We start from the raw sequence: 26401 nt of genomic DNA, 5'->3' as shown, positions 1-26401 counted from the left end.
GCAGAAGACTGTTTACCTCCGCGTGTAAGATGGGATGACAAGAGCAGGGTACACCCCATGGAGAAGTCTAAGGGGGTGGGGTCTTAAATTGTAGTAGATATCCATTCTTGACATTATTTAACACCCATTTGTCGCTTATATTGTTCCACTCCTCCAGAAAATCAGCGATACTTCCTCCTACCGGAGTGGACAACACGTTTAGAGGAAGTACTCCCTCATTGTTTCGCTGGCTGCTTTGAGGTAGAGGTCTGCTGTTTATTGTTCCCTCTTCCTGGTCTTTGTTGAAAATGAGACCTCTGCTGTTGTTGGTGACCCTGTGACGACCACCGAGACAATTGACACTTCTGCTGGAACTGGCGTTTATTTTAGGAGCGAAAACGCCTACGAAACTGTTTCTTTTCTCCAGTGTCCAATTCTGCTTTCATTTTCGTTATTTCCTCGTCCGCATGCGGACCGAAGAGGGAAGACCCATTGAAAGGTAGGTTGGTGATCTTTCATTGTACCTCAGGCTTAAGGCCAGTCAACCACAGCCACACAGTTTATCTTGAGCAGATCCCATGAGAATATCCGTGAGCAGCCAAGTCAGCAGAATCCGCAGAGGCGCTAATAACTTGGTTAGCAAAAAGACCTCCCTCTTGCAAAATTTCCCGAAAATCTTGATGATCCTCTTTAGGGAGTTTGTCTGCAAAACGGCCCAGGGAGTCCCTCAAGGATCTATCATATCCCCCTAGCAGAGCGGAGGCACTGGCGACCTCCATGAAAGAAGATGATGTGTTGCACATCTTTATGCCCATAGAGTCCATCAATTTGCTGTCTCTATCGGGAGGTGCTGAGGAGGAAGACAAAGATGACTGAGTCTTCCTAGCCACTGCTACAATGATCGAATCTGGAAGAGGGTCAGAGCGAAGAAATAACAGATCTTGATCAGGAGCCTTATATTTAGCCTTATATTTCTTAGCTATCCGGGAGGGTACAGAACCCACTGTTGCCGGTGTCAGAAAAGCCTGAGTGGAAAGTTTGATAATGCCAGGAACCGGAGGAAGCAATTGTCTGGCTGAAGAGCAGTGATGAAGGGTTTCGAAGATCAGAGGAAGAAACAGTAGAGACCAACATAGTTATGTTTAACTTACTCACTCCTCTACATACTACCTCACTGATCGTCAATAGGAGAAACTCTTGATGGAGGTGTAGAGGTTAATGTAGGAGAATGATCTCTCATTGAGGTCTAGTAGAAAAAGAAGACCAGGTGGGAGACCTCTGTCGCCTTCTCTTCAGTGAAGAATGATAAGAGTGAGATCTGTCCCCACATGACGGGATCGCGGAGAGCGCGATCTGTGAGGAGTTCTTCTGGAAGACACCACTGTAGGTGATTTTGATCTTCGTGGAGATCTCTGAGGAACCTCAGTATGTACTGGAGATCATGACAGGCGGGAAGGAGAGTAGGTACGGGAATAGTCCAACCCTGGGCTGCTGAGGGCCTTAGTCTTCCTACGCCGAAGTTCTTCAACTACCGGAGAGTCCTCCGGTGAAACCTGGACAATATGCAGTCCCATAGACGAAGATCTTGAGGGAGAGCGAGATGCAGCGGTAACCTCCTCCGAGACTACAGCAGGTTTTTTGTCCCTCGACATCGATGGCCTCGACGTCGACAAATGCATCTCCTTCGACGCCGAACCTTGGAGATGCCCTGCAGGAGTCAAGGACCTCATTGTCCTCAACGGCGACCCCACCTTCTTCAAAGGGGACCTCGACCGTCCAAGACGTTGTGTTTACTTAGACGTTTTCCGCCTCCGACGTCGTGGTGATCTTGACGTCGAGTGTTGTACTGCTCTCGACGTCGACTGATCTTCAGATCTCTTTGCTGTCGGTAAACTTCTCGACATCGACCTACGATGAGGCGACGGAGAGTGTCTCGACGTCGATAGGTGTCTAGACGTCAATGGATGCTTAGACGTCGATAGACCCACATCTTGACCATACCTCGAGCCCAAGGTAGTACACTTCGACGTTGAGGCCTTTCTCGACGTCGGAGACCCACGCCGTCTCGACGTCAGACGTGTGTAGGCCTTTTCTTTGACAGCGGCAAGGACGTGGACTGTGAACAATCTGCCTTTTTCTGGATGTTGAAGAGGCAGTATGATGTTGGTGTCGATGTTCTTGATGAGAGGAGGGATCTTGACTCCCAAAGCCACTTTCCAAACGGGACATTCCTCTCTCCAACACTGCTTGAAGGCGAATCCTCTCTCCATCATGTAGAGTTCTTGAAGAAAACTTCTTACAGTGATAACATGAGTCTAGCTTGTGAGTAGAAAGAAGACAGGCGATACACACAGAATGTGGATCTGAAATAGCCATCTTCTTTCCACAGGTTCGACATTTTCTGAAAAGAGCTGGCATTTTGACAGAGAAAGATGAAAAATTTCGGTCAGAAAATGAGGTTAAACTTCTACCAGCACACGAAAACCGCAAAACACTAAGAAAAATAACAATTTCTGACAGAAAAATCAGAAAACTGTTGAGCTCAAGCTCCAGGATCCTTAAAGAAGGAGCCGGAAAAAAGAACTGCCCTGTCACCTGTGGTGCATGCTGGGACCAGAGTGCTCTCTGAGGTTCTTAAAGGCAAAGTGCCTAGATTCTTGGAAGTCTTAAAGGCAAGGTGCCAGTTGTCTTTTGTCTTAAGACAGATATTCCTATGCAGCCTATGGGTTAAACTGCCTGCAATTACTTGCTTTTTTTCCTTGTTTTGTGAAATAAAAAATTCTTGTATGAAACTATTGGAGTGTATGGTCTTTATTACAAGCAGTCTTGAGAGACTTATTGCTATACAAGTATTTTGGATGTATTTCTGGCAGTTTGATTGTTTTTTTTATGGGGGCTGCATAGTTACATATATAGAGGTTTTCATACATATTTGGGTGTATGGGATAGTTTCTGGATATATATATATATATTTTTTTTTGACCCGACAGACCCGAAACGCGTCTGTCGGGTCATTCTTTTGTGGAATAAAATATATGGAAATTACCTCCTTGCGTGCGCCTCACTTTATGCTCCAGTGGAGAAAGGAGCGACGTACAGGAATATATATATATATATATATATATATATATATATATATATATATTTTTTTTTTTTTTGCTATAAGCTCCGGGGTCCGCACATGGGCAGGGATTATTCACTGCTTATGACTACTGATGAGTATCCCCTGAAAGAGAAACATGTTGACCATCTGGGGGGTTGAGCGAATTTTTTGTCACATTATAACGAAACAGTTGCCCCCCCTCCCCCCACACTCCCCCTATTCCTTTAAATCAGGTTAGAACCCTTACAGAATAAGTATAATCACAGAGGTTTCCGTTACCTGTTTTACAGTCACATATCACATCTACACTTTCCCGGTCCTTCACACCCACAGCACCTATACGGCAAGAAACAAAAGATCTCCGATAAAGAGCCCCTTTATGGGTGCCCGTCAAGCATTGCACCACTGGCTTGACGAGGAGCAGACCCATATGAAGAAGCATGACACCTAGCTTGCTGGGTGTGTGAGGGTCCTAGTTCCGACAGGAGGTATTCCCCTGCTCCTCACTACCTAGAGTATACACAAGGTGGCCAATATCCCACCAAGGAACTCCGTACTTTTCTGTCTCTTGGCTTACTTTAGGGCATGTACGTTGGAACTTCATTAAGCTCTATCCGTCCCTCCCTTTCTTGACTTACATGAGTGATGACTGGCAATCCACAGAACAACCAGTAGTCCTCAAAGAGACGTGGCACAGCAGGGTCATTGTCGACAAAGCAACTATGTCTAGCGAGTCAGTGGTGTCTAGTCCACATATAATGGTGAACTTAGCTGCATTCCGAATGTCTGACAGCTGGGAGAGCGCTGCCCAGGTCTCCTCCAGGACCGTAGGCAACACCAGCGCAACCGTATCCCACAGATCGTTGGAATAGCGGCACAAAAGGCTTGCAGTCTTCGCTGACCACAATGCCAGGCTAGTGGAAGAAGGAAAATGCTACTTACCAATTATGCATCTGTTCTTGGAATATACTGCTGTAGATTCATATGTGTTAGCATAGATGGCCCTCTGGTGTTTGGCTCAGATGTTTGCACTTTGTTTTTCTTCGAAGAAGTCTTTGTAGTCACTTGGTTGGTGACTCCTCTTTTCGGTGATAGTGCGCATGGGCATTGACTCCATCCTTAGAATGTTTTGCCGTAAAGGTGGTGATGGAGTTAGTAAGAGTAGAAAATTATGTCCATGTATAGTGTATCTAAGTAAGATAATACTGCAGCCAGTAAAGGTACCCGGGAAGGCGGGTGGGTGCATATGAATCTACAGCTCTATATACAAAGAACAGATGCATACTGGGTAAGGAGCATTTTCCGTTCAAGGCATATGAGTTAGCATAAACTATACAGCAGTTCTTTCCCAAACAGTGGCTAACCTGTATCTGTTGCAGTGGTCTGAAATAGTGTTCTTGAAACCTGGCCCACACTAGCTTGTTTTGCTAACACATCTACACAATAGTGCTTTGTGAATGTGTGTGGCGTAGACCAGGTTGCAGCTTTGCAATTGTCACTTGAAGGTATGTTCCCTAAGAATGCCATTGATGCCCCTATTTTGCGTGTAGAATGCGCTTTACAGGGAACTTAGGAAAATGCTACTTACCAGTATGCATCTGTTCTTGCATGTAGAGCTACACTCTGTGCATAGATGGCCACCTAGTGTTGGGCCCGGATGTTTGAAGTTTCTGTTTGTTGTAGAAAAGTCTTTGAAAGTTACAGGATAGGTGACTCCTCCTTTGGATCATACTGCGCATGGGCATCGGCTCCATCCCCAGATTGTTTTTCGCCATTAGGGAAGTGATGGAGTTGTACAAAAAGTAGTGATGTCCATGTGATTTGTATCTAATTAAGATAATACTGGAACAGATAAAGGTAGCCGGGGAGGCGTGTGCAACTCTGCAGCTCTACATGCCAAGAACAGATGCATACTGGTAAGTAGCATTTTCCGTTCGAGGCATATGAGCTGCAGATTACACACTGTGCATAGTTTGTATAGCAGTACCCACCTTTAGCGGCGACCACCCGTATCTGTTGCAGTAGTTTGAAACAGAGTTTTTAGTACAACCTTCCCCACAGTAGCTTGTTTAGTTTGCACATCTACACAATAATGTTTTGTGAATGTGTGCGGTGTAGACCATGTAGCTGCTTTGCATATATCGTCTAGGGGAATGTTCCCTAAAATGCCATTGAACCCCCTATTTTTCTAGTAGAATGGACTTTAGGAGGAATAGTTAACGTACGTTTAGCTTTGTGGTAACATATGTATGCATTTAACAATCCGCCTAGCTATCCCAGATTTTGATTTGGGGTTACCTTTATGTGGTGGTGAAAAAGACACAAAAAGTTGTTTAGTTTTACGAAAAGTTGGAGTCCTTTCAATGTAGTACAGCAATGCTCTTTTTACATCTAAGGTGTGAAGAGCTCTTTCTGCGACTGTTTGTGGCTGCGAGAAAAATACGGGCAGCTCAACAGATTGATTTAGATGGAATGGTGAAATGACTTTTGGAAGGAATTTAGGATTGGTATGGAGAACCACTTTATTTTGATACATTTGCAGAAAGGGTTCTTGAATGGTAAATGCTTGTAGTTCACTAACTCTTCTGAGAGAAGTGATAGCTACTAGGAAAGCTACTTTCTAAGTTAGGAATTGCAATTCACAGTTATGTAATGGTTCAAAGGGAGGTCCCATTAACCGTGTGAGAACAATGTTTAACTTCCACATTGGTGAGGGTGGTTTCTGAGAGGGATTATTCGTTCGAGTCCTTACATGAAAGCCTTTATGGCAGGTACTCTAAAAAGAGATAGATGTGGTCTATTTTGTAAGTATGCTGCAATGGCAGCAAGGTGCAGTCTGATAGACGTGTAGGCTAAATTACACTTTTGAAGGTGTAATAGGTATCCTATGATGTGTTTTGACAGTATATTACAAACCGTCTCCATTTAGAAGCATAACATGCTCGAGTAGTGGAACGTCTAGCTTCCTTAATAACATTCATACATTCTGGAGGAAGTTTAAGGTAAACAAACTCTATGACTTCAGGAGCCAGATCGATAGGTTGAGCTGAGCTGGGTCCGGATGTCTGATCTCTCCATGGTTCTGCGTTAATAAGCGTGGAGATAGGCTTAGTTTCTGGTGTGGTACCACAGAGAGTTGCAGCAGCGTGGTGTACCACGGTTTTCTGGCCCAGGTTGGAGCAACTAGAATGAGTGTCCGGGAATGTTGCTGTAGTTTGCGTACCACTAACTTAGGTAGTGGGAGAGGAGGAAAAGCGTAAGCAAATTTTCCTGACCAGTTCATCCATATCGCATTGCCTTTGGACAGCAGGTGTGGATATCTGGCGGCGAAGTTTAGGCATTTTGCGTTTTCGTGGGTGGCGAAGAGGTCTATCTGAGGTTGTCCCCACAGTTAAAAGAACGGTTGAAGAACTGGAGGAAGAAGTACCCACTCGTGGATCTGCTGTGTTTGTCGACTTAGCAGATCTGCTTTGGTGTTTTGTACTCCTGGGACGTGTGAGGCTAAGTTGAAGATTTTTAGTGGTAGAGCCCATCTCCATATCTGCTGTGCTAACAGAGAGCTGCAGAGAGTGTGTCCCCCCCTGTTTGTTTATGTAGTACATTGCTGTCATATTGTCTGTGCGGACTAAGACAGCTTTGCCTGATACTTGCTTTTGGAATGCTTTTAGGGCTAGAAAAACAGTTAGCAACTCCAAGTGGTTGATGTGGAGTAACTTTTGTTGCGGTGTCCACCTGCCTTGCATGGTGTGATGAGGTAGTTGAGCTCCCCAGCCGGAGAGAGATGCGTCCGCTGTTATGACTATTTAAGGAACTGGCTCTAGAAACGGTCGGCCTTTTGAAAGGTTTTTGCTGATCCACCATTGCCGAGAGCGATGAGTCCGACTGTCTACCAATACTAGGTCTGTTAATTGACTGTGAGCCTGGTTCCATTGTCGTGTTAAGTACTCTTGAAGTGGGCGCATTTGTAGTCTTGCGTGAGGTACTACGAATATGCAAGATGACATCATTCCCATGAGCTGCATGAACACTTCAGAAGGGAGCGAGTGTAGCAGTTTGAATTTTGTTAAGAGAGTTTATACACTTGTTATCCTGGCTAGAGCGGGATAGGCTAGTGTTAATTGGGTGTTTGACGGTTGCAGATGCGACTGTGTGATTTACTGTGAATCCTAAGTCGTGAAGCAGTTGAATAGTAGCGTGAGTGTGTTGTACACACTGGTTGTATGAGCTGGCTTTTATGAGCCAGTCGTCTAGATATGGGAAGACGTGAATATGCTGTCTTCTTACGTGTATTGCTACTACTGTTGTGACTCCGAATGGGAGTACTTTGAATTGGTAGTGCTGCCCGTCTAGTACAAATCTGAGATATTTCCTGTGCGCTGTGTGGATAGGAATGTGGAAGTAGGCGTCCTTGAGATCTAGATTGACAAGGAAGTCATTTTGTAAAAGGAGCGGAAGGACTTGATGGAGTGTGACCATATGAAAGTGGTCCGACTGTATGTAAAGGTTTAGGGGTCTGAGGTCTAGAATAGGCCTTAGAGATCCATCCTTTTTTAGGATTAAGAAATACAGGGAGTATACTCCTTTATTTTGCTATGGGATTGGAACTATTTCTATTGCATTTTTCTGCAGGAGGGATATAACCTTCTGTCTGAGCAGTATCAAATGTTCTTGTGACATTGGACGCTGTCTGGGTGGTATGTTTGGGGGGAGGGGGGAGATGTTAGTTCGAGACAGTAACCTGACTGAATTATTTGAAGCACCCACCTGTCTGATGTGATGTTTTCCTAGGCTGGTAGGTATTGTTGTAGTCTTCGCCCGACAGGAGTGGAATGTGGTGGGGGGAGGGAAGTCATTGGGTAGGGATAAAGGCAGAGCGGGAGAAGTTGTTTTTACCTCTGCCCTTATTGTTACCTCTGTAACCACCCCTTTGATAGCCCCTACTATAGGTGGATTGTGTGGGGGCTTTGTAAGAGGTAGAGGGTGTGTCTGAAGAGTATTCCCTGGTGGCGCCTCTGCAAGATGAGCGGCGAAATGAGCGTCTGGGAGTCTGCGACCGCAGGGCTCCCATAGATTTGGCTGTATCTGTATTCTTCATCTTTTCAAGGGATACGTCTACATTAGGTCCAAATAAGTGTTGCTCATCAAAGGGCTGGTTAAGTATAGCACTCCTTTAACTCCTTTAAGCATGGGTAAAAGTGATGAGGACCTTTGTGCATTATCAAAGGTATCCATTAGGAAGTCTTCCTCTACAGGGTCGGTATGTAGGTCCACCCCATGGTACTGTGCAGCCCTGTGTACTAACTGATTAAATCCCATAGTGTCTTCTAGTGGGGAAGGCCTAGAGGGGTATATGTCATCTTGAGGGACATTTGGGACGTCTGGGGTGTTATAATCATCAGATGGGTGAGGTGAGCCCGGAGGAATAGAGGGATCATCTGCACCACCCCCTGTATCGCCAGAGCCATCATCCTTGTTATCATCATCTGGTATGATAGAGGATGTAGGGGAATGTTGCGAGAGAGGAGCAGGTGGTGATGGCATAGGTTGAGAAGGGGAAGGAACTCTTAGAGGAGAGGTAGCCATGTCCTTCTTTGGATGAGGAGCCGGTGCAGGTGTATCCAGTGGTCGTTTTTTTCAACTAAGAGTTGCAGTGGTTGGATCTTTTTTAAGAGTCTTTTGTGCAGGGGCTGGATTAATTAGGTCTTCTGCAGGAGGCCGATCCTTTGGTGCGGAGGGAGTTCTCGGCACCGAGCTAGGGTCTTCTTTTGGCTTTGAAGTGTGTTGTTTGTCAGTGTCTTTAGCCTGAGAAGTAGAAGTCTTTTTCGGCTCCGATGGTTTTCCGGCTCCGATGGTGTTTTGGGACCCGAAGGTTCTCGGTTTCGATGTATTTTTCGGATCCGATGGTTTTTTCGAATCCAAAGCATGTTTGCTTGGTTCCGGCTTGGGTTTCGGTGCTGAGGGAATAGCAATATGCTTCGGCGCTGATTGTTTCGATGTCAGCGTGGCAGCCGATTATGTTTTTTTCGGTGCCGGTAGGTGTGCGCTGGCACCGTGGGCAGGCAGACTCGAGCCCGAGTTGCTGGAAGGCTTAGTGAGCTTCTTAACCGGGCCCGAGGGCGGGGTAGTAGAAGCAGTGTCCCGGTGTGCACCCGAGCCCGAGGGTGTGACCGAAGCCTTTTTTGAATGTGTCGAGGAAGGGTCGGTGTCGACGGTCTTACTTACGACCCGCTGTGCTGGAGTGATGTCCTCGACTTCCGAATCTTCGGCCTCTGAGTTGCTGTGGACGCCATGGTGTTCTGGGACGTCGACGCCCTCTTCGAAGATGTCGTCTGGAATCGGAGCTGATGAGCGAGCCATTATTCTCCTAGCTCTTTGGTCTCGTATTGTCTTCTTGGAGCGGAAGGAGGCACAAGCGGAACAGTCTCTGGCCCCGTGCTCCGACCCACATTGAGGACACTTTTTAAATGGTGTCCTTTCCATGGCCCGGAGTCGAGGCCTAGTTAGGCCCGAAGGCAGTCATTGACGACCAGAATCGAAGACTTCGATGTTGAAAAGTAGCGTCGACTGGAAAACGCGTTCGAAACTATATTGTCGAAACTGGTGAGGATTGCACGCCGAAGGAAATCGGTTCCAACACGGAGCGCTGGAAACACATCTAAGCCCGGTGGCGGAGAAAAACAATCTGGGGATGTAGCTGATGCCCATGCGCAGTATGATCCAAAGTAGGAGTCACCAATCCTGTGACTTCCAAAGACTTTTCTACAACAAAAACAACTGCAAACATCCGGGCCCAACACTAGGTGGCCATCTATGCACAGTGTGTAATCTGCAGCTCATATGCCTCGATCAGGTGCGTTTAGCTTTACGGTAGCATATTTGTATGCACTTAACTATCCATTGTGCAATACATGCTTTTGAAATGGGGTTGCCCTTAGGTGGTGGGGAAAAAACAACAAAGATTTGTTTGGTCTTCTTAAAAGGTTTGGTTTTTTTCAATGTAATAAAGTATCGCTCTTTTTAAATCTAATGTGTGAATAGCACGTTCTGCTACTGACTCTGGTTGAGGAAAAAAGACGGGTAACAACAGACGGATTGAGATGAAAAGCAGAAACTACTTTGGGTAAACATTTTAGGTTGGTCTTAAGAACCACTTTATTTTGGTGAATTTGTAAAAATGGTTCTTGTATGATTAGTGCCTGGAGCTCACCAACTCTTCTAAGAGATGTGATGGGTAAAATGAAGGCTACTTTCCAAGTTAGAAATTGTAGTTTGCATCTGTGCAAAGACTCCAACAGTGGGCCCATGAATCTTGTAAGGACAATATTAAGATTCCACACGGGAGAAGGTGGAATGATTCTTTTGAGTCCTTCCATAAAGGCTTTGATAGTGGTTACGTGAAACAAAGACAAGTGTTGTCTGTTTTGTAGGTAAGCCGCTATAGCGGCAAGATGTAATCGTATAGATGTATATGCTAAGTTAGCACGTTGTAGGTGTAACATAGCAAATTCTCTTTTGAGTTGAAGCATCTAGCGCATCGATTTGGTTTTCAGTACATTAAATTGCAAATAGTTTCCATTTTGCTGCATAGCATGCTCTTGTGGTAGGATGCCTTGCCTCTCTAATGACGTTCAAGCAGTCTGATGGGAGATTAAGGTAGCCAAATTCTAAGTTTTCAGGTGCCAGATCGCAAGGTTGAGTTGACTGGGATCTGGATGTCTTATCTCTCCATGTTTCTGAGTGAGAAGCTTGGGGGATAGGTGAAACTTTTGATGAGAAACTATCAATAGTTCCAACAAGGTTGTGAACCATGGTTGTCGAGCCCATGGGGGAGCAACTAGGATCATTGTGAGGGATTGTTGAGTGAGCTTCCAAACCACTAAAGGAATTAGCGAGAGAGGTGGAAAAGCGTAAGCAAATTTCCCTGACCAATTCATCCATAGCGCATTGCCTTTGGACAATGGGTGTGGATACCTGGACATGTCTGGGCATTTTGTGTTGCGGAGTGTGGCAAAGATCTATTTCTGGGTAGCCACACATTTGGAAGAATGGGAGGAGTACTTGGGCATGTAGTTCCCATTTGTGGATCTGTTGTCTCTTGACGACTGAGCAGATCTGCAATCTGACTGTCTACTCCTGGGAGATGTTCTGCAAGGAGGTATATGTTTTGAGGTATGTCCCACCTCCATATGCTTTGAGCTAGGTATGAAGGCTGTAGAGTGTGTGTCCCCCCTGTTTTTGTATATAGTGCATTGCTGTCATGTCCGTACGAACTAGGACAGCTTTGCTTACTAGATGTGTCTGAAAAGCTTTCAATGCTAGAAAAATTGCGATCAGCTCCAAATGGTTTATGTGGAGCTGTTTTTGTTGTGGAGTCCACATTCCCTGAATGTTATGCGTTTGAAGATGAGCTCCCCAAACAGTGAGGGAAGCATCTGCTGTGAGCACTATCTGTGGAACCGGTTTGATGAACGGCCTCCCTTTGGAAAGGTTTTGTGTATTCCACCACTGCAGAGAGTGACGAGTGCGTCTGTCCACCAACACCAGATAATTTAACTGACCTGGAGCGTTGTTCCACTGACTTGCTAAGCATTCCTCTAGGGGACGCATTTGGAGTCTTGGGTAAGGAACAATTAGAATGCAAGACGCCATCATTCGGATCAACTGCATAAACACTCGAGCTGGTAGTGAGTGTTGCGGTTGAAATTGTTATATTAGTGCTTGCATGTTGCGTATTCTGACTGGGTTGGGGTACGCTAGAGCTTTGCGAGTGTCTATTGTAGCTACCAGATATGCTTGAGTGTTGGAGGGTTGTAGATGAGACTTGGTGAGGTTCACAGTGAATTCCAAGTCACGAAGCAGCTGAACTGTTCTGTGAGCATAGTGTATGTAGCTGTGTTGCGACTTGGTTTTTACTAGCCAGTTGTCCAAGTAAGGGAAGACATGAATGTGTTGTCTTCTTAAATGAGCTGCTACTACTGCTAGGCACTTGGTGAATACACTTGGTGCTGTAGTGACCCCGAATGGGAGGACTTTGAATTGGTAGTGTTTTCCGTCCACCACGAACCTGAGATATTTACTGTGAGCCGGGTGAATGGGAATATGAAAGTAGGCGTCCTTTAAATCTAGAGTGGAAAGAAAGTCACCTTGCTGAAGCAATGGGAGCACCTGTTGTAGGGAGAGCATGTGGAAGTGGTCCGATTGAATGTAGATGTTTAGCTGTCTGAGGTCCAGTATGGGCCTGAGAAAGCCGTCCTTTTTCGGAATCAAAATGTATAGGGAGTTTTCTCCTGTCCCTTGATGATTTAAGGGGACTAGTTCTATCGCATATTTGTCAAACACAGAGAGGTTCTCTTATTTTAACAGGGTGAGATATTCTGGTGACATGGCCCGCTCTCTCTGGAGGATTGTTGGTGGAGTGCTGATTGGAGTGCTGATTGGAGTGCTGGTAAGTTCCAGGCAATAACCATTTTGGATTATTTGTATTACCCACTTGTGTGAGGTGATTGAATTCCAGACAGGTATGAACTGTGAGAGACGTCCCCCGATAGGATTGGAGTGGTCGGGGGGTAGTGGGGGAAGTCACTGTTTGTTGGCATGGGAAGTGCGGGTGGAGTTACATATTCTTCTGTCCTTGTTATTGTTTCCTCTGTAACCTCATACAAAATAGCCTCTGGAGAGGCTAGATTGGTTGTTCCCGTTGTAAGAGGAGGAGGGATTTTCTGAAAGTGTTTTTGAGCCACCCCTGTAGAAGGAGCGACAAAAGGAACCCCTGCTAGAAGGTAATTGTAGGACTCCCATGGATTTAGCAGTGTCATTCTTAATTTTTTCTAATGAAGTACCTACTGTTGGCCCAAAAAGATGTTCTTTACCGAAGGGTTGATTAAGTATGGAGGATTGTACCTCCTGCTTGAATCCAGAGATTCAAAGCCAAGAGTGGCTCTGCAGCAGTATGCTAATGTTGATAGCACACGAAGCTGTCTCTGCTACATCTAGGGCGCATTTAATGGAAGTTTTTGTGATGAGCTTCCCTTCCTGAATGAGGTCGTTAGCTTTTGCCTTATGTTCTTTTGGCAAATGTTGTAGAAGTTTTTCTAATTCATCATAATGTGCCCTGTCGTAATGTGCCAATAGAGCTTGAGCATTGGCAATACGCCAAGAATTGGCGGCCTGGGAAGCTTCGTTTTTGCCCGAGGCGTCAATAAGTTTTGACTCCTTCTCAGGAGGAGGAGCGTCGCCAGTTTGAGAGTTCGCTCTCTTGCAGGCGTTAAGACACAACAAGAGAGTCTAGTGGTGACTGACCTTTTATGTATACAGGGTCTGTAGGAGCGGCGTTGTATTTTTATCCACCTGAGGTGTTAGTATTCGGGCTCTAACCAGGTCTCTGAATACCTTGTTAGTATGTTTTAACATGCCTTTTAGCATGGGTAGAGTGTTAGTAGACCTCTGTGAATGTGTGAACGTTTCTACAAGGAAGCTCTCCTCTAGAGGGTCACTATGTAGTTTCACCCTGTGATATTGGGCAGCCCTGTTGATGAGTTGCACAAAGCCAATGTCATCAGGTGGGGGAGGCCTAGAGGGATATAGATCAGGGTAATTTGGTACATCTAGATTCTTTTCATTATCATCCCATGGGTCAGTGTCATGTGGTATATCCAGGGCTTGCACGATATGATGATCCTCATCCCCAACCCCATCATCGAAATTGTCATCCTATGAGTCAGGTGACCTTGGAGGTGGTGAATTTGATGGTGTGATGTTTGGAATAGGAGGAGGAGATAGAGGTATATAAAGGGGAGAAGGGTTGGTACCCATAACTCTTTTTTGCTTAAGAGGTATAGGGGCATATTGTTGGAGGTCTAACTTCTGTTTCTTAGGAAGAGTAGCCATAAGGTGTCCAGTATTTAGATCAATACCGAGTTTTTTCTGTTTTGGATCCAGAGGTGGTTCTTCAGATGGAAGTTCTTTGGAAGGAGTGTCTGTTCCTTTCAGAGTGGATTTTGGCATTGAATATTTTTGTTCAGAGTCTTTGGGTGGCAAGTGTTTGGAATCTGGTTCTTTAGTTTTAGCTGGTTTAGGCTGTGGGGACTTCGGAGTGGTCGGTTTCGGCTCCGGACTTTTCAGAGAGGAGGTTGTTAGCTACGAGCTTTTAGGTGTGGAGCTTTTCGGCTCCGAGGTTTTCGGCTTGGATGACTTTGGTTCCAGCTCTGAGGTTTGGAGGGTTTTGGCTCCAAGATTTTTGGTGTCGAAGATGTCCTTGGTACCGACAACGTGGGAAGAGGCACATGTTTGTCCTTATGTTTCGGTGGCGAAGGTGTTGGCTTGGCTGCAGACTGGCTTGGGTTTTTTTTCTCCTAGCCAGGCCAAAGTGGGGGCATCTGAATCTTTTTCTCTGTGCCGACCGGATCCAGAGGGTAATACCAAAGCCTTTTCCTTAGCCTGAGTGGGCACATGGGGGTCTGTACTCATGGTCCGTTGAGCCGGAGTGACGTTCAGGTCTTCTTCCATGTCGGAGTCAGCTTCAAACACGGAGACCAGTTCTTCTTCTTCTTCTGCGGCAGGACTGTGTTATGGTTTTTCGCCAATGATGTCCGGTACGGAGTCGCTGCAGTGTTGCATCTTGTGGCGTCGAGCCAGACGATCACGGATGGTCTTCTTCGATCGGAATGATCGACACTTCCCAGGATGTGTCTTTGTGTTCCGGGGATAGGCACAGGTATCAGACCTCGTGCAAGTCGGTGCATGGAAATTTAGCACGACACCCGGGACATAGCTTGAATGGAGTCCGTTCTATCGACTGCTGGTGTGATCGGCATGGATAGGCCCAACTGCCCACTTCGAAATTCCCGATCGTAGGTTTTCACAGTTTGGACGATACGCGTCGAATGGGAAACCGCGATCGAAAGACAATACCGTTGAGGGTAGACGAATGCGCGCTAAAGGGGTTCGAAAACTATACCGAACCGCAGCAATACTCATCCAAACCCGATGGCAGAAAAAAAACAATCTAAGGATGGAGTAGATGCCCATGCTCACTATCACTGAAAGGAGGAGTCACCTAACTTGTGACTACAAAGACTTTTTTTTTTAAAAACGCTAATATGCCTCGAACAATATTTTCCTGCATGATTGTCCCGCTTGTTGGATTAACAAAAAAGACGGGGCAGGTGGGAAAGAAGCAGTATTTACATGTGAAGTGGAGGCTTGGACTACCAAGCTCTCTGGGGTAGGGTGTTCCATGAGAAATTATGGGTGGACAATTGCCCTGCTCACATGAGCCCCTGTGCTGAGCTTAGACCAGGTTCAATGCAGGACATCAGTAAATGCTTTGCTGAATGGGAGAAGCGCTTCAAAAGGGGACACTCCCGGATTAAGCACTTCCGTCAAGGGCAAGGTAGGATACAGGACCTCAGCTGCCCTCAGCATCACCATTATGAATTACACTCCCTCCACTGTAGCCACAGTATGCTTTGAAAGCATGCCTTGATTTAGAGCTGGTTTCATCCAGGTCCTCACACGAGTCCAAGTAGTCATAAGGCTGGTATTTTTCAGGGTCCAGCGACACCTACAATTTTTCTCTGAGTCCTAGTCAATAGGAATAGGGTTTAGGGTCTGGACAGGAATAACATGGCTCCAGTCGGTGCAGGAGTCGGGCGACACCCATACGGCTCTGTGTCGAAATCGGGGTTGTAAACAGGGATGGTACAGCCGGCGTCAGGAGCGTTCGCCTCTTTAGGGTGGGCAGAGGTCACTCTGGCTCCCAGAAACTCTGGGAGGTTCAAAGTAAACCCAGGCGCTCGCTCAACCGTGGAGCAAGACCTCGAGTAACACTCCCTTGTCTCATCAGCCAACAGATGAGAAGACGAAGGAAGCTTAGACTTCTTTCCAAATGACTCGACAAATTTGAGTGCTAAAAGCTTTGCAGACTTTCTGACAGCTCCAGGAACCTTCCTCTCGTCCAGGATCTAGAACATCACAGCGTTATAGGTGGAGCTGCCAGGAGATTGAAGGATCGCTCCCTCAAGGGCTTCGGGTGCCAGGCGCGACATTCAAAGCAGGCCTTTGGCTGGTTGTCGTGCTCAACGCACCAGAGGCAAACAAGTTGCGGGTCCGTCATCGACATCGAACAGTGACAGGCACCGCAGTGCTTAAAGGCAGACTTCTTTGATTACATTTTCTACCACACCAGGAGAAATAAACCTCAAAAAGCTTTGACAAACAGTCAAAAAAAGTTAGTTAAAAATTGACTATGGAGTAGCTCTTCCCATTTCTGCACAGACTGGTGCGAAAAGAACGGACTCGTGGTGCCTATAGAGCACCTTTCAGCCAGCGCGGACCCGGCACAACGTGACCTACCGACACATGGAAATGAGGGCTCAAGAAAACTTTCCGGATCCAGTCTGACACCTTGGAATAATTCTAAGGTAAGGAATCTGTGGCTAAAAGTCTATTAAATATTGCCTTTTCTGGCACTTAAATACTTTATTTTTCTGTGAAGGCACAGCCCTTGGTACAGACTCATCTTAGTAAAGGGTGTTTCAGCAACTTTAGAATTTTGTAGCCACCTCAGAAGTCCTCCTTTGCAGTCAGTAACAGCAGAAAATGTCCTGTAGATTATACAGTCTCTTGGTTTGTGATGTGGATAAACGCAAACTATTAACATTCTGCAAGAATCATTAGTCAATACTCTCACTTTGCCACATGACATGCCTTGAAGATGCTTTTTGAAAACTGTTTACATGTTCAAGACAACTGCAGACGTCTAATCCCAAGGTCCACATGACAAAGAAAGGCTAAATTTGAAGATTTTAGTTGAAAAATAAAGCATTATCAGACATAAGAGAGAAAAGCTTCAGAACTCCCTTACCCCACAACACACAGTGGAAGTCTGGAGTAAGATGGCCTCTTGGAGGGGTGGGACTAAAGGTACTCTCACTTCACTGGCTGGAGTTATCGTCTTTTGAAATAAGGTAAGCGCACAAATAAAGTGCCACACCACTATTGTGAGGCCTTTCCAACATGTTATGCCTTGGACTGCCTATAAGAAGTTACAGCGGGCCTCCTACTGCAACAGGGAATGATTCAAATATGTGAATCAACAAAGAATCAGTATGCTAGAAAAACATACTTTTAATTTAAGACACTATAGATTGTTTTTACTGTGTGGGATCAGCCAGAGATTTCCTCAAGAGTACAGGTTCTTTCCTCCAAAGTCTAATACTCCAGTTTCCTACAAGGACACACTCACTTAACAGAGTTACTAATTCAAACACACCACTGATAGGACATCAAAAGTTAAATCAGACTGTGTTTTAATGAAATCGTCAAAAGCAGGCCACAGAAGACCCTGGTGAATGTTGCAGTTGGATGGCAATACCAATTGAGGAATGATTTATATATAAATGGCTCTAAAAGCCTCAGATGGCTGCTCCTAGCTTGAATATTCAAGCTCTGATCAAGCTCCAGAGAACGTCAGATATCATACTTTTTAAATACACAGTCAGAAGCTTCAACTTCTGAATTAAGATGTTAACATTCACATAAACACCGAAGTAGATCTACACATGCAAGTTAAGTGTCTTCATTTTGTGTCCACTTCTAGAAAATAAAATGGGGTACATCTCAATTAGCAAATTTGCGTTTTCAAAACAAACATTAATTGAAGAAAAAAAACGAACATTCAGATAGGGGTATTTGTGCATACTAGATGGGCCAAGTGAGAACTTTATATGATACTAAAAAATATGACAAAAATGAATATTTACCTTATTTATCTCCTTTAGTTTGCGACCGTGCACGTTCCTCTTGGCACATGTCTGGTTATCAGCAGTTGTCTCAGCCAAGTACACCTGTTAACAGTTTACCACAAGGTCATCCCTAATCATTAGCAACCATAAGCATGCCAAACAACAACCTCCACAGAACATTTAAACACAAAAAGGTATCTAAAAGCATGCAGCGTGTAGCAGTAGTTCAACAGGGTGATTAAACCCATGCTGCTTAAAATATAAGCTCCTACAAGTATCTAGTCAATTTTGAACCTCAAGATAAAAGCCAGTATCCACTTAGCTTCTTTTTATGAGCAGAAAGCTGAAGAAAAAGTTACTTATATGTAACACCAGGTCATCATGGCTAATTTCATTAAACTCAAACTGAATATTTCTACAATAAGCAGGAAAGAATAAGAAACAGTTACTCACTTTTGGTAAAAATACTCCCCCCATACTACAGAGATCACCCAGCTGCCCAACGTAATTGCCTACCACTGGAGGACAAAACTGCAGTATTCCCTGAGAGGTGGTCAGTGGGAATGAAAGGAAAGTCACTTCTATGAGGTTGAGGCAACCCGGTTAGAGCTCCCTCAGCAATTATCTCTATAGAAATCTCATGAGAGGATTTGAAGGGCTGCATGACCTGAAATAACTGCTGATGGTGTTGGCAACCCTGCCTTTGGGAGAATGCTATTGCCCTGAATCCGTGTTTGGTTTGGTATTCCCAAAAGGTGGACTTTTGAATGGAGGACTTTGATTTAGTAATGTACGTATCCTTTTTTCGAGCATTTCATCAACCTGTGGAACAAAGAGATGTTCTACATCAAACCACGTTAAGAAGTTGCTTTTGGATTTGGAGCCAGGCGTGGCGGCTTAAGGGGATGCTGGTGTTAATGCCACTGGAGATGGTACTTACAGCATTGAGGGCTTCATAGAAACCAAGATTAGGGAAAATGCTACTTACCAGTATGCATCTGTTATTGGCATGTAGGGCTGCTGACATTCATATTTTAGCATAGATCGCCGCCTAGTATTGGGTCCGGATGTTTGCACTTTGTTGTCCTGGAAGAGTCTTCGAAGTATCAAGAGATAGGTGACTCCTCCCCTGGACTACAGTGCACATGGGCATCTTCTCCACTTTCAGATTGTTTTTCGCCATTGTGGCAAAGATGGAGTATAGAAAAGTAAGAGATGACCATGTAAATGTGTGTAGAAAGAATTACTGCAGCTGCGACAGGCACCGGGGAGGAGGGTGGGCGATATTAATGTCAGCAGCCCTACATGCCAAGAATAGATGCATACTGGTAAGTAGCATTTTCCGCTCGAGGCATGTGGGCTGCTGAATTCATATCTTAGCATAGACTGTATAGCAGTATCTCCTCTAGCGGAGGTCACCTATACCAGCTGCAGCAGTTTGAAAGAGTTTTTAGGACAGCCTGGCCTACAGCAGCTTGCTGTTTTGCTTGCACGTCTACACAGTAGTGTTTAGTGAAAGTGTGTATGCTAGACCATGTAGCTGCTCTACATATGTCTTCTAGTGGAATATTTCCTAGGAAAGCCATGGATGCCCCATTTTGCGCGTTGAGTGGATTTTTGGGGGGAACTGTTAGAGTGCGCTTGGCCTTTTGATAGCATATTTGAATGCACTTAACTATCCATCTGGCTATTCCCGATTTTGAAATAGGGTTACCCTTATGCTGTGGAGCAAAAGCAACAAATAGTTGTTTTGTCTTTCTGAAAGCTTTAGTTCTGTCAACGTAATATAATAGAGCTCTTTTTACATCTAGTGTGTGTAGAGCTCTTTTAGCCACTGACTGCGGGTTTTGGAAGAAAACTGGCAAATCTATTGACTGATTGAGATGAAATGTTGATGTAACTTTTGGTATGGAGTACTACCTTATTCTGATGTATTTGCATGAAAGGTTTCGGAATTGTTAGTGCCTGTAGCTCGCTCACTCGCCTGAGCGAGGTAATGGCTACTAAAAATGCCACTTTCCATGTTAGGAATTGTAATCCGCACGAATGGAGTGGTTAGAAAGTTGGCTCCATTAGTCTGGTAAGTACTATGTTTAACTTCCAGACTGGCGAAGGTGGATGTCTTGGAGGGATGATTCTTTTTTATTCCTTCCATAAAAGGTTTGATAGGTGGTATTCTGAACAGGGACAGGTGTTGTCTGTTCTGGAGATATGCTGCTAAAGCACCAAGGTGTAGCCTTATGGAAGAGTATGCTAGATTGCATCTTTGAAGATGTAATAAGTAACATATAATGTTTTGTATGGAGGCATCTAATGGGATTGATTTGGTTATTATTGCAGTAAATTACAAATCTTTTCCATTTAGCTGCGTAGCATACTCTAGTAGTTGGGCATCTTGCTTCCTTGATAATGTTCATACAGTCTGGAGTCAAGTTAAGATATCCGAACTCTAAGACTTCAGGAGCCAGATCGCTAGGTTCATCTGATTGGGATCCGGGTGCCTGATTTCTCCACAGTTCTGCGTTAACAGCTTTGGCGATAGGCGCAGCCTTTGGTGTGGGACTACTGAGAGGTCTAGGAGTGTCATGTACCATGGCTGTCTTGTCCATGTGGGAGCAATTAGGATCATTGTGAGGGACTGTTGCTTTAGTTTGCGTGCCACTAATGGAATCAGTGGGGTTGGCGGAAAAGCGTACGCAAATCTGCCTGACCAGTTCATCCATATCGCATGGCCCTGTGACAATGGGTGTGGAAACCTGGCGGCAAAGGACTGGCATTTTGAGTTTTCTTTTGTGGCAAACAGATCTATCTCTGGATGCCCCCACTTTTTGAAGAATGATTGGAAGACTTGAGGGTGAATCTCTCATTCATGTATCTGTTGGTTGTGTCTGCTTAGGCGATCTGCGATCCGATTGTCTATTCCTGGGAGGTGTTCTGCCAGGAGAAAGATGTTTTTTGGAATTGCCCACCTCCATATGCTCTGTGATAGGTGAGACAGCTGCGGAGAGTGTGTACCCCCCTGTTTCTGTATATAGTACATGGCTGTCATGTTGTCCGTCCGGATTAATACAGCCTTGTTGTACAAGTATTTCTGGAAGGCTTTCATCGCTAGAAATACTGCTAGCAACACTAAGTGGTTTATGTGCAGTGTATTCTGCTCGACTGTCCAGAGCCCTTGGACTGTGTATTGTAGTAGGTGGGCTCCCCAACCTGTCAGTGGTGTGTCCGCTGTTAGCACTACTTGTGGAACTGGCTCTTGGAACAGTCGCCCCTTGGAAAGGTTTTGTGGGTTCCACCACTGCAGAGAGTTGTGAGTGCGACTGTCTACCAACACCAGGTCTTTTAGTTGTCCTTGAGCTTGGTTCCACTGCCGTGCTAGGCATTCTTGCAATGGACGCATTTGAAGTCGGGCATGAGGGACAATGAATATGCAGGAGGCCATCATGCCTATGAGCTGCATGAACACTCGAGCCGGCAAGGAGTGTTGTGGGTGAAATCTTTGAATTGAAGACTGCATGTTGGCTATCCTGACTGTATTTGGATATGCTTTTGCCACTGAGGTATCTCTTGTTGCTCCCAGATATTGTTGTATGTGGGAGGGCTGCAGATGTGATTTTGTGCAATTTATGGAAAAACCCAGACTGTGCAGCAGCTGAATTGTCTGGGATGTGTGGTTTGCACACTGTGCGCATGAGTTGGCTTTTATGAGCAAATCGTCCAGGTAGAGGAGCACATGGATGTGTTGCCTTCTTAGGTGTGCTGCTACTACTGCTAGGCATTTTGTGAAAACCCTTGGTGCTGTAGTTACCCCGAAGGGGAGAACTTTGAATTGATAGTGTTGACCTTCTATTGTGAATCGGAGGTATTTCCTGTGAGCTGGATGTACAGGTATGTGAAAGTATGCATCCTTGAGGTCTAATGTAGCGAGGAACTCGCCCTGTTGGAGTAACGGGAGTACTTGTTGAAGAGTGATCATATGGAAATGCTCTTAGAGTATGTATTGGTTCAGAGGTCTGAGGCCCAATATTGGTCTGAAGGACCCGTCCTTTTTGGGAATAAGGAAGTATAATAAGTTTACTCAGGTCCCTTGGTGTTGAAAAGGGACTGGCTCTATGGCTCCCTTTTCTAGCATGGATGTTACCTCTTGTTGTAACAGCGTGACGTGTTCTTTGGACATAGGACAGTGTTTGGGTGGTATGTTGGGTGGAGTAGAAGTGAGTTCCAGGCAATAACCATACTGGATAGTTTGTCTCACCCGTGTCTGTGGTAATTGCGTTCCAGACTGGTAGGAATTGTTTTAGTCTGCCTCCGACCGGTGTTGAGTGGTTTGGAGGGAGTGTGAGCAAGTCACTGTTTGGTGGAGGTGGAGGCTCTGGTGTTGTTGCCGCCACGTCCTCTGCCCTTGTTATTATTGCCTCTATAACCTCCTCTGTTGGAGCCTTTACTAAAGGTGCTCTGGGTATTACTTTTGAATGTAGAGGAAGTTTGGGATGTTTTGCCTCTACCTGAGCCTCGAAAGGAGGAGCGGCAAAAGTAACTTCTAGATTGTTGAAACTGAAGTGCGCCCATTGACTTAGCAGTATCAGTATCTTTTTTTATCTTCTCCAAGATGGTATCTACTGCCGGGTCAAACAGAAAGTCTTGGTTAACTGGCTGGTTGAGGATGGTTGACTGCACCTCATTTTTAAATCCGGAAATGCGTAGCCACGCATGCCGGCGTAGTAATACGGTAGTGTTAATAGACCTAGCTGCTGTGTCAGCTGCATCAAGTGCACATTTAATGGAAGCATTTGTTATAAATTTGCCTTCCTGTATTAGGTCATTAGCTTTAGATTTGAATGGTCCTGGGAGGTGTTGTAGTAAACCTTCCAGCTGGTCATAATGTGCTCTATCGTATCGTGCTAATAGAGCCTGTGTGTTTGCAATTCTCCAAGTGTTTGCTGCTTGGGATGCCACTCCTTTGCCTGAGGCTTCTAGTATCTTTGACTCTTTGTCAGGAGGGGGAGCATTTCCTGTTTGTGAATTAGCTCGCTTTCGAGCGTTTGCTACCACTAATGAGTCTAAAGGCAATTGTGATTTAATATAAGAAGGGTCTGTAGGGGCTGCCTTATACTTTTTCTCAATTCTGGGATTGAGTACACGCGCTCTGGCTGGATCTTTAAATATGTCTGGCGCGTGTTTTAGTACCCCTTTTAACATAGGGACTGTACGTACGCTTTTTTCTGAAGTAGGAAAAGTGTTGAATAGGAAATCCTCCTCTATTGGGTCAGTGAGCATGTCTACATTCTGATATTTAGCTGCCCTATCCACTAGTTGGTTAAAGACAATGGTGTCGTCAGTAGGCAACGGCTTTTTAGAATATGTAGAGGTGTCAGGGATGGGTTGTGGGTCGTATGTATCATAAGGGTCATTTTGGTCATCCCATGTGTTATCCTGTACATCCTGATCCTCCGGGTCTACAAAGTGATCTTGAGAATCGTCCCCTATGTTTTCTGTCTCATCATAATGTGAAGGAGAGTAAGGTACATAAGGCATGTCAGGAAAGAAACGAGGAGGAGTGAAGGCCTTGAGGGAGATGCTGCAAAGTCTTTCTTCTTTGGAGGAACAGGGGAAATGTCAGTGTTCAAAGGTCTCTTCTTCCTGTGATAAACTGTTACCCGTGCTGTTTTAGGGTCTATATACAGTTTAGGTTGTTCTTCCTCCACTGGATCAGGGTGGAAAAGTTCTTCCTCAACTGTCCGTCGTTTTGGCGTCGATGATTTTGGCTTAGTGACTTGTTTATGAGTCTTTGGCTCAAGGGCCTTCGGCTGTGGAGCTTCTTTTGGCTAGACTGCTGTTTCCGGGTCGGTGACCGTTTTCGGGTCGGTGACTTTCTTTTGTTCGACGTGTTTCATCTTTACCGTCTTTTTGGTTCGGCGACCTTCTTTGGTTCTACAACTTTTTTCGGATCAACCGTGCTTTTTGGCCCGATAACCTTTTTCGGCTCGAGCGGTGTTTTCGGTTCGATACTTTTCTTCGGGTCGACTGGTGTTTTCGGTTCGATAACCTTTTTCGGATCGACCGTTTTTTTTGTCGACTCAGCTGCCTTTTTCGGGTCACCAGGAATTTTAGTGTGACATGTTTTTGGGAGGTCGACACTTTTTCGGCTAACTGCCTTTTCCGGGTCGACTATTCTCTTGGGATCAACAACCTTTTTTGTTTCGATGATTTTCTTTGGCTCGACAACCTTTTTCGGTTCGGCTGCCTTTTTGGGAAGAGTGTAGCTAGTTCCCTGGGTCGCAGAAGGCTTGGGTTTGGTCTTCGGAGCCGAGCCAGAAGGCGGGGTCTCTGAAGGAGTTTGTCGATCTCGGCTAATGCCTTTAGGCGATGCTTTGACCGGAGCCTCATCTTGAGATGGAAGCGGGGTAGGGGGCTTGGTACTCACGGTTTGCCCCGGTGTGATCTGGTCATCGGAGTCCGACTGGTCTTCTACTGTGACAATTTCGAGGTCGGAGTCATCCGCTTCTGGGAGGCTGTGTTCCTCATCGAAAATGTTCTCCAGTTCCGGTGCCTGCTGCTGCATCTCTTGTCTAGCGGCCCTTCGGTTCCTGATAGTCTTCTTTGACAGGAACTGAGCACAAGCTGGACAGTTTTCCTCGTTGTGCTCGGGAGAGAGGCACTTGTTGCATACTGTATGTGTATCAGTATGTGGGAACTGACATTGTGGGCACCTTTTCAATGGGGTCCTTTCCATCGGCAGCAGGTCCACGTAGCGACGACCGGATCGAGATGGAAAGTGTTATCGAGCAAAGTTTTACCGAACGAGAACAATACCGTCGAGGTAGAAGACCTTTTGGCCATAGAAAGTTGAAAAAGTTTTGGTTCCGAAGTTGGAGCTGAGGAATAGCATCCAAACCCAATGGCGGAAAAAAACAATCTGAAGATTGAGAAGATGCCCATGCGCACTGTAGTCCAGGGGACGAGTCACCTATCTTGTGATACTTCGAAGACTCTTCCAGGACAACAAAGTGCAAACATCCGGACCCAACACTAGGCGGCGATCTATGCCAAGATATTATTATTATTATTATTATATCTGATTTTGTAGAGCGCTCAGCTACCCGTAGGTTTCCCGGCGCTAAGAAAACAGAAGTAAGAGAGGACAATGGAAGATAAAGAATCGGTTACAGAGAAAACAACCAGGTTTCACACCTTTGCGGAATTTGATGTAAGATGTTTCAGACCGCAGAGGGATGGGAAGTGAGTTCCAGAGCGCAGGTGCCAGGTGGGAGAACAAACGTCCGCCGACTCTGGCACGCTTGAAGCGGGGAACAGAGAATCTGCAGTGAGTGGAAGACCTAAGGGTGCGAGAGGGACAGTATTGCTGGACTAAGGTGGAGAGATAGTGGGGGGCTTTTCCAGCTTTGATGCGGTGCATAAAGCAAAGTGCTTTAAATTTGGTCCTAGATTCTATGCGCAACCAGTGAAGGCTACGCAGGGAAGAAGAGACTGAGGTTGTTCTCGGGAGATTACAGAGTAGACGGGCAGCCATGTTCTGAACTACTTGGAGCTTCCTGGTAACCTCCTTACAGGCACCCAGAAGAAGTACGTTGCCGTAGTCCAGCCGCGATGTCACTAGGGCCTGGACCACTGACTTCTGGGTATCTGGAAGCAACATCCATGTGATCTTCCTCAGCCACCTGATGATGGTGGTACAGGTGGCCGAGACCTTGACCACATGTTGTCTCATGGATAACTGATTATCAAAGAGGACCCCCAGATTGCGTGCTGATGTTGCTGGGACCGGTAAAGGTCCCATTTGCTGAGGCCAATGTTGCGGGCCCCAGAGAGCGGAATCCGGCCCAAACAGGAGAAGCTCTGTTTTATCGCCGTTCAGCTTAAGCTTGTTAGTCAGCATCCAGTTGGCGATATCAGTGAGTCCAGCACAGAGAGAAGAGGAAGGGGAGTGTTGATTAGAGGAGAGAGAAATAATTTGGGTATCATCAGCATAAGAAAAGATAGAAAGTCCCGCCTGTTCCGCAAGAAAAGCAAGAGGTCTAACATAAAGGTTAAAGAATAAAGGACTAAGAATAGAGCCTTGGGGAACACCATACGGAGAATTGTGAACAGTGGACACAGAAGAGGGGGAGAAAACCTGGAAAGTGCGATGAGAAAGAAAGTCAGAGATCCAGGCAAGGGCGGGGCCGCAGATACCCACAGACTTCAGGGCAGACAGAAGGATGCTATGGGAGACGGTGTCAAAAGCGGCACTCAAATCCAAAAGGATGAGTGCCACTGTCTCCCCTTTGTCTACCTGGCGCCTAACTGTCTCCGAGACTCCCAAGAGGGTGGACTCCGTAGAGAAGCCCGCGCGGAAACCAGACTGAGAAGGGTGGAGGACGTTTGCTGATTCAATGTAGGTGGTGAGGTGACGATTGACATGTTTCTCCAACACCTTTGAGAGGCAGGGGAGCAGGGAAATGGGCCGGAAGTTGGCAGGATTGCTGACATCCGCATTAGCTTTCTTCAGCAATGGAACCACCATTGCATGCTTCCAGATATGAATTCAGCAGCCCACATGCCTCGAACATATAAT

At 45.7% G+C, this 26401-nt stretch overlaps 1 protein-coding gene across 3 annotated transcripts in view; it reads right to left on the bottom strand.

Annotated features, from left to right (window-relative positions):
* The window catches only part of YLPM1 (YLP motif containing 1), a 923718-nt gene that overhangs the window by 277516 nt on the left and 619801 nt on the right, over positions 1–26401 (bottom strand). For all 3 annotated transcript variants that reach the window (XR_015299909.1, XM_086937497.1, XM_086937498.1), the window contains exon 14: positions 17845–17928. Coding sequence is in view for 2 of the 3 variants with exons in the window: in XM_086937497.1 (XP_086793623.1) it covers positions 17845–17928 (84 nt within the window). In the remaining variant the exon portion in view is untranslated. The remainder of the gene's footprint in view (positions 1–17844; positions 17929–26401) is intronic.

Source organism: Lissotriton vulgaris, chromosome 9 (genome assembly GCF_964263255.1).
Source record: "Lissotriton vulgaris chromosome 9, aLisVul1.2, whole genome shotgun sequence".
Classification (NCBI taxonomy): domain Eukaryota; kingdom Metazoa; phylum Chordata; class Amphibia; order Caudata; family Salamandridae; genus Lissotriton; species Lissotriton vulgaris.
This window is presented reverse-complemented; position numbering and strand designations above follow the sequence as displayed.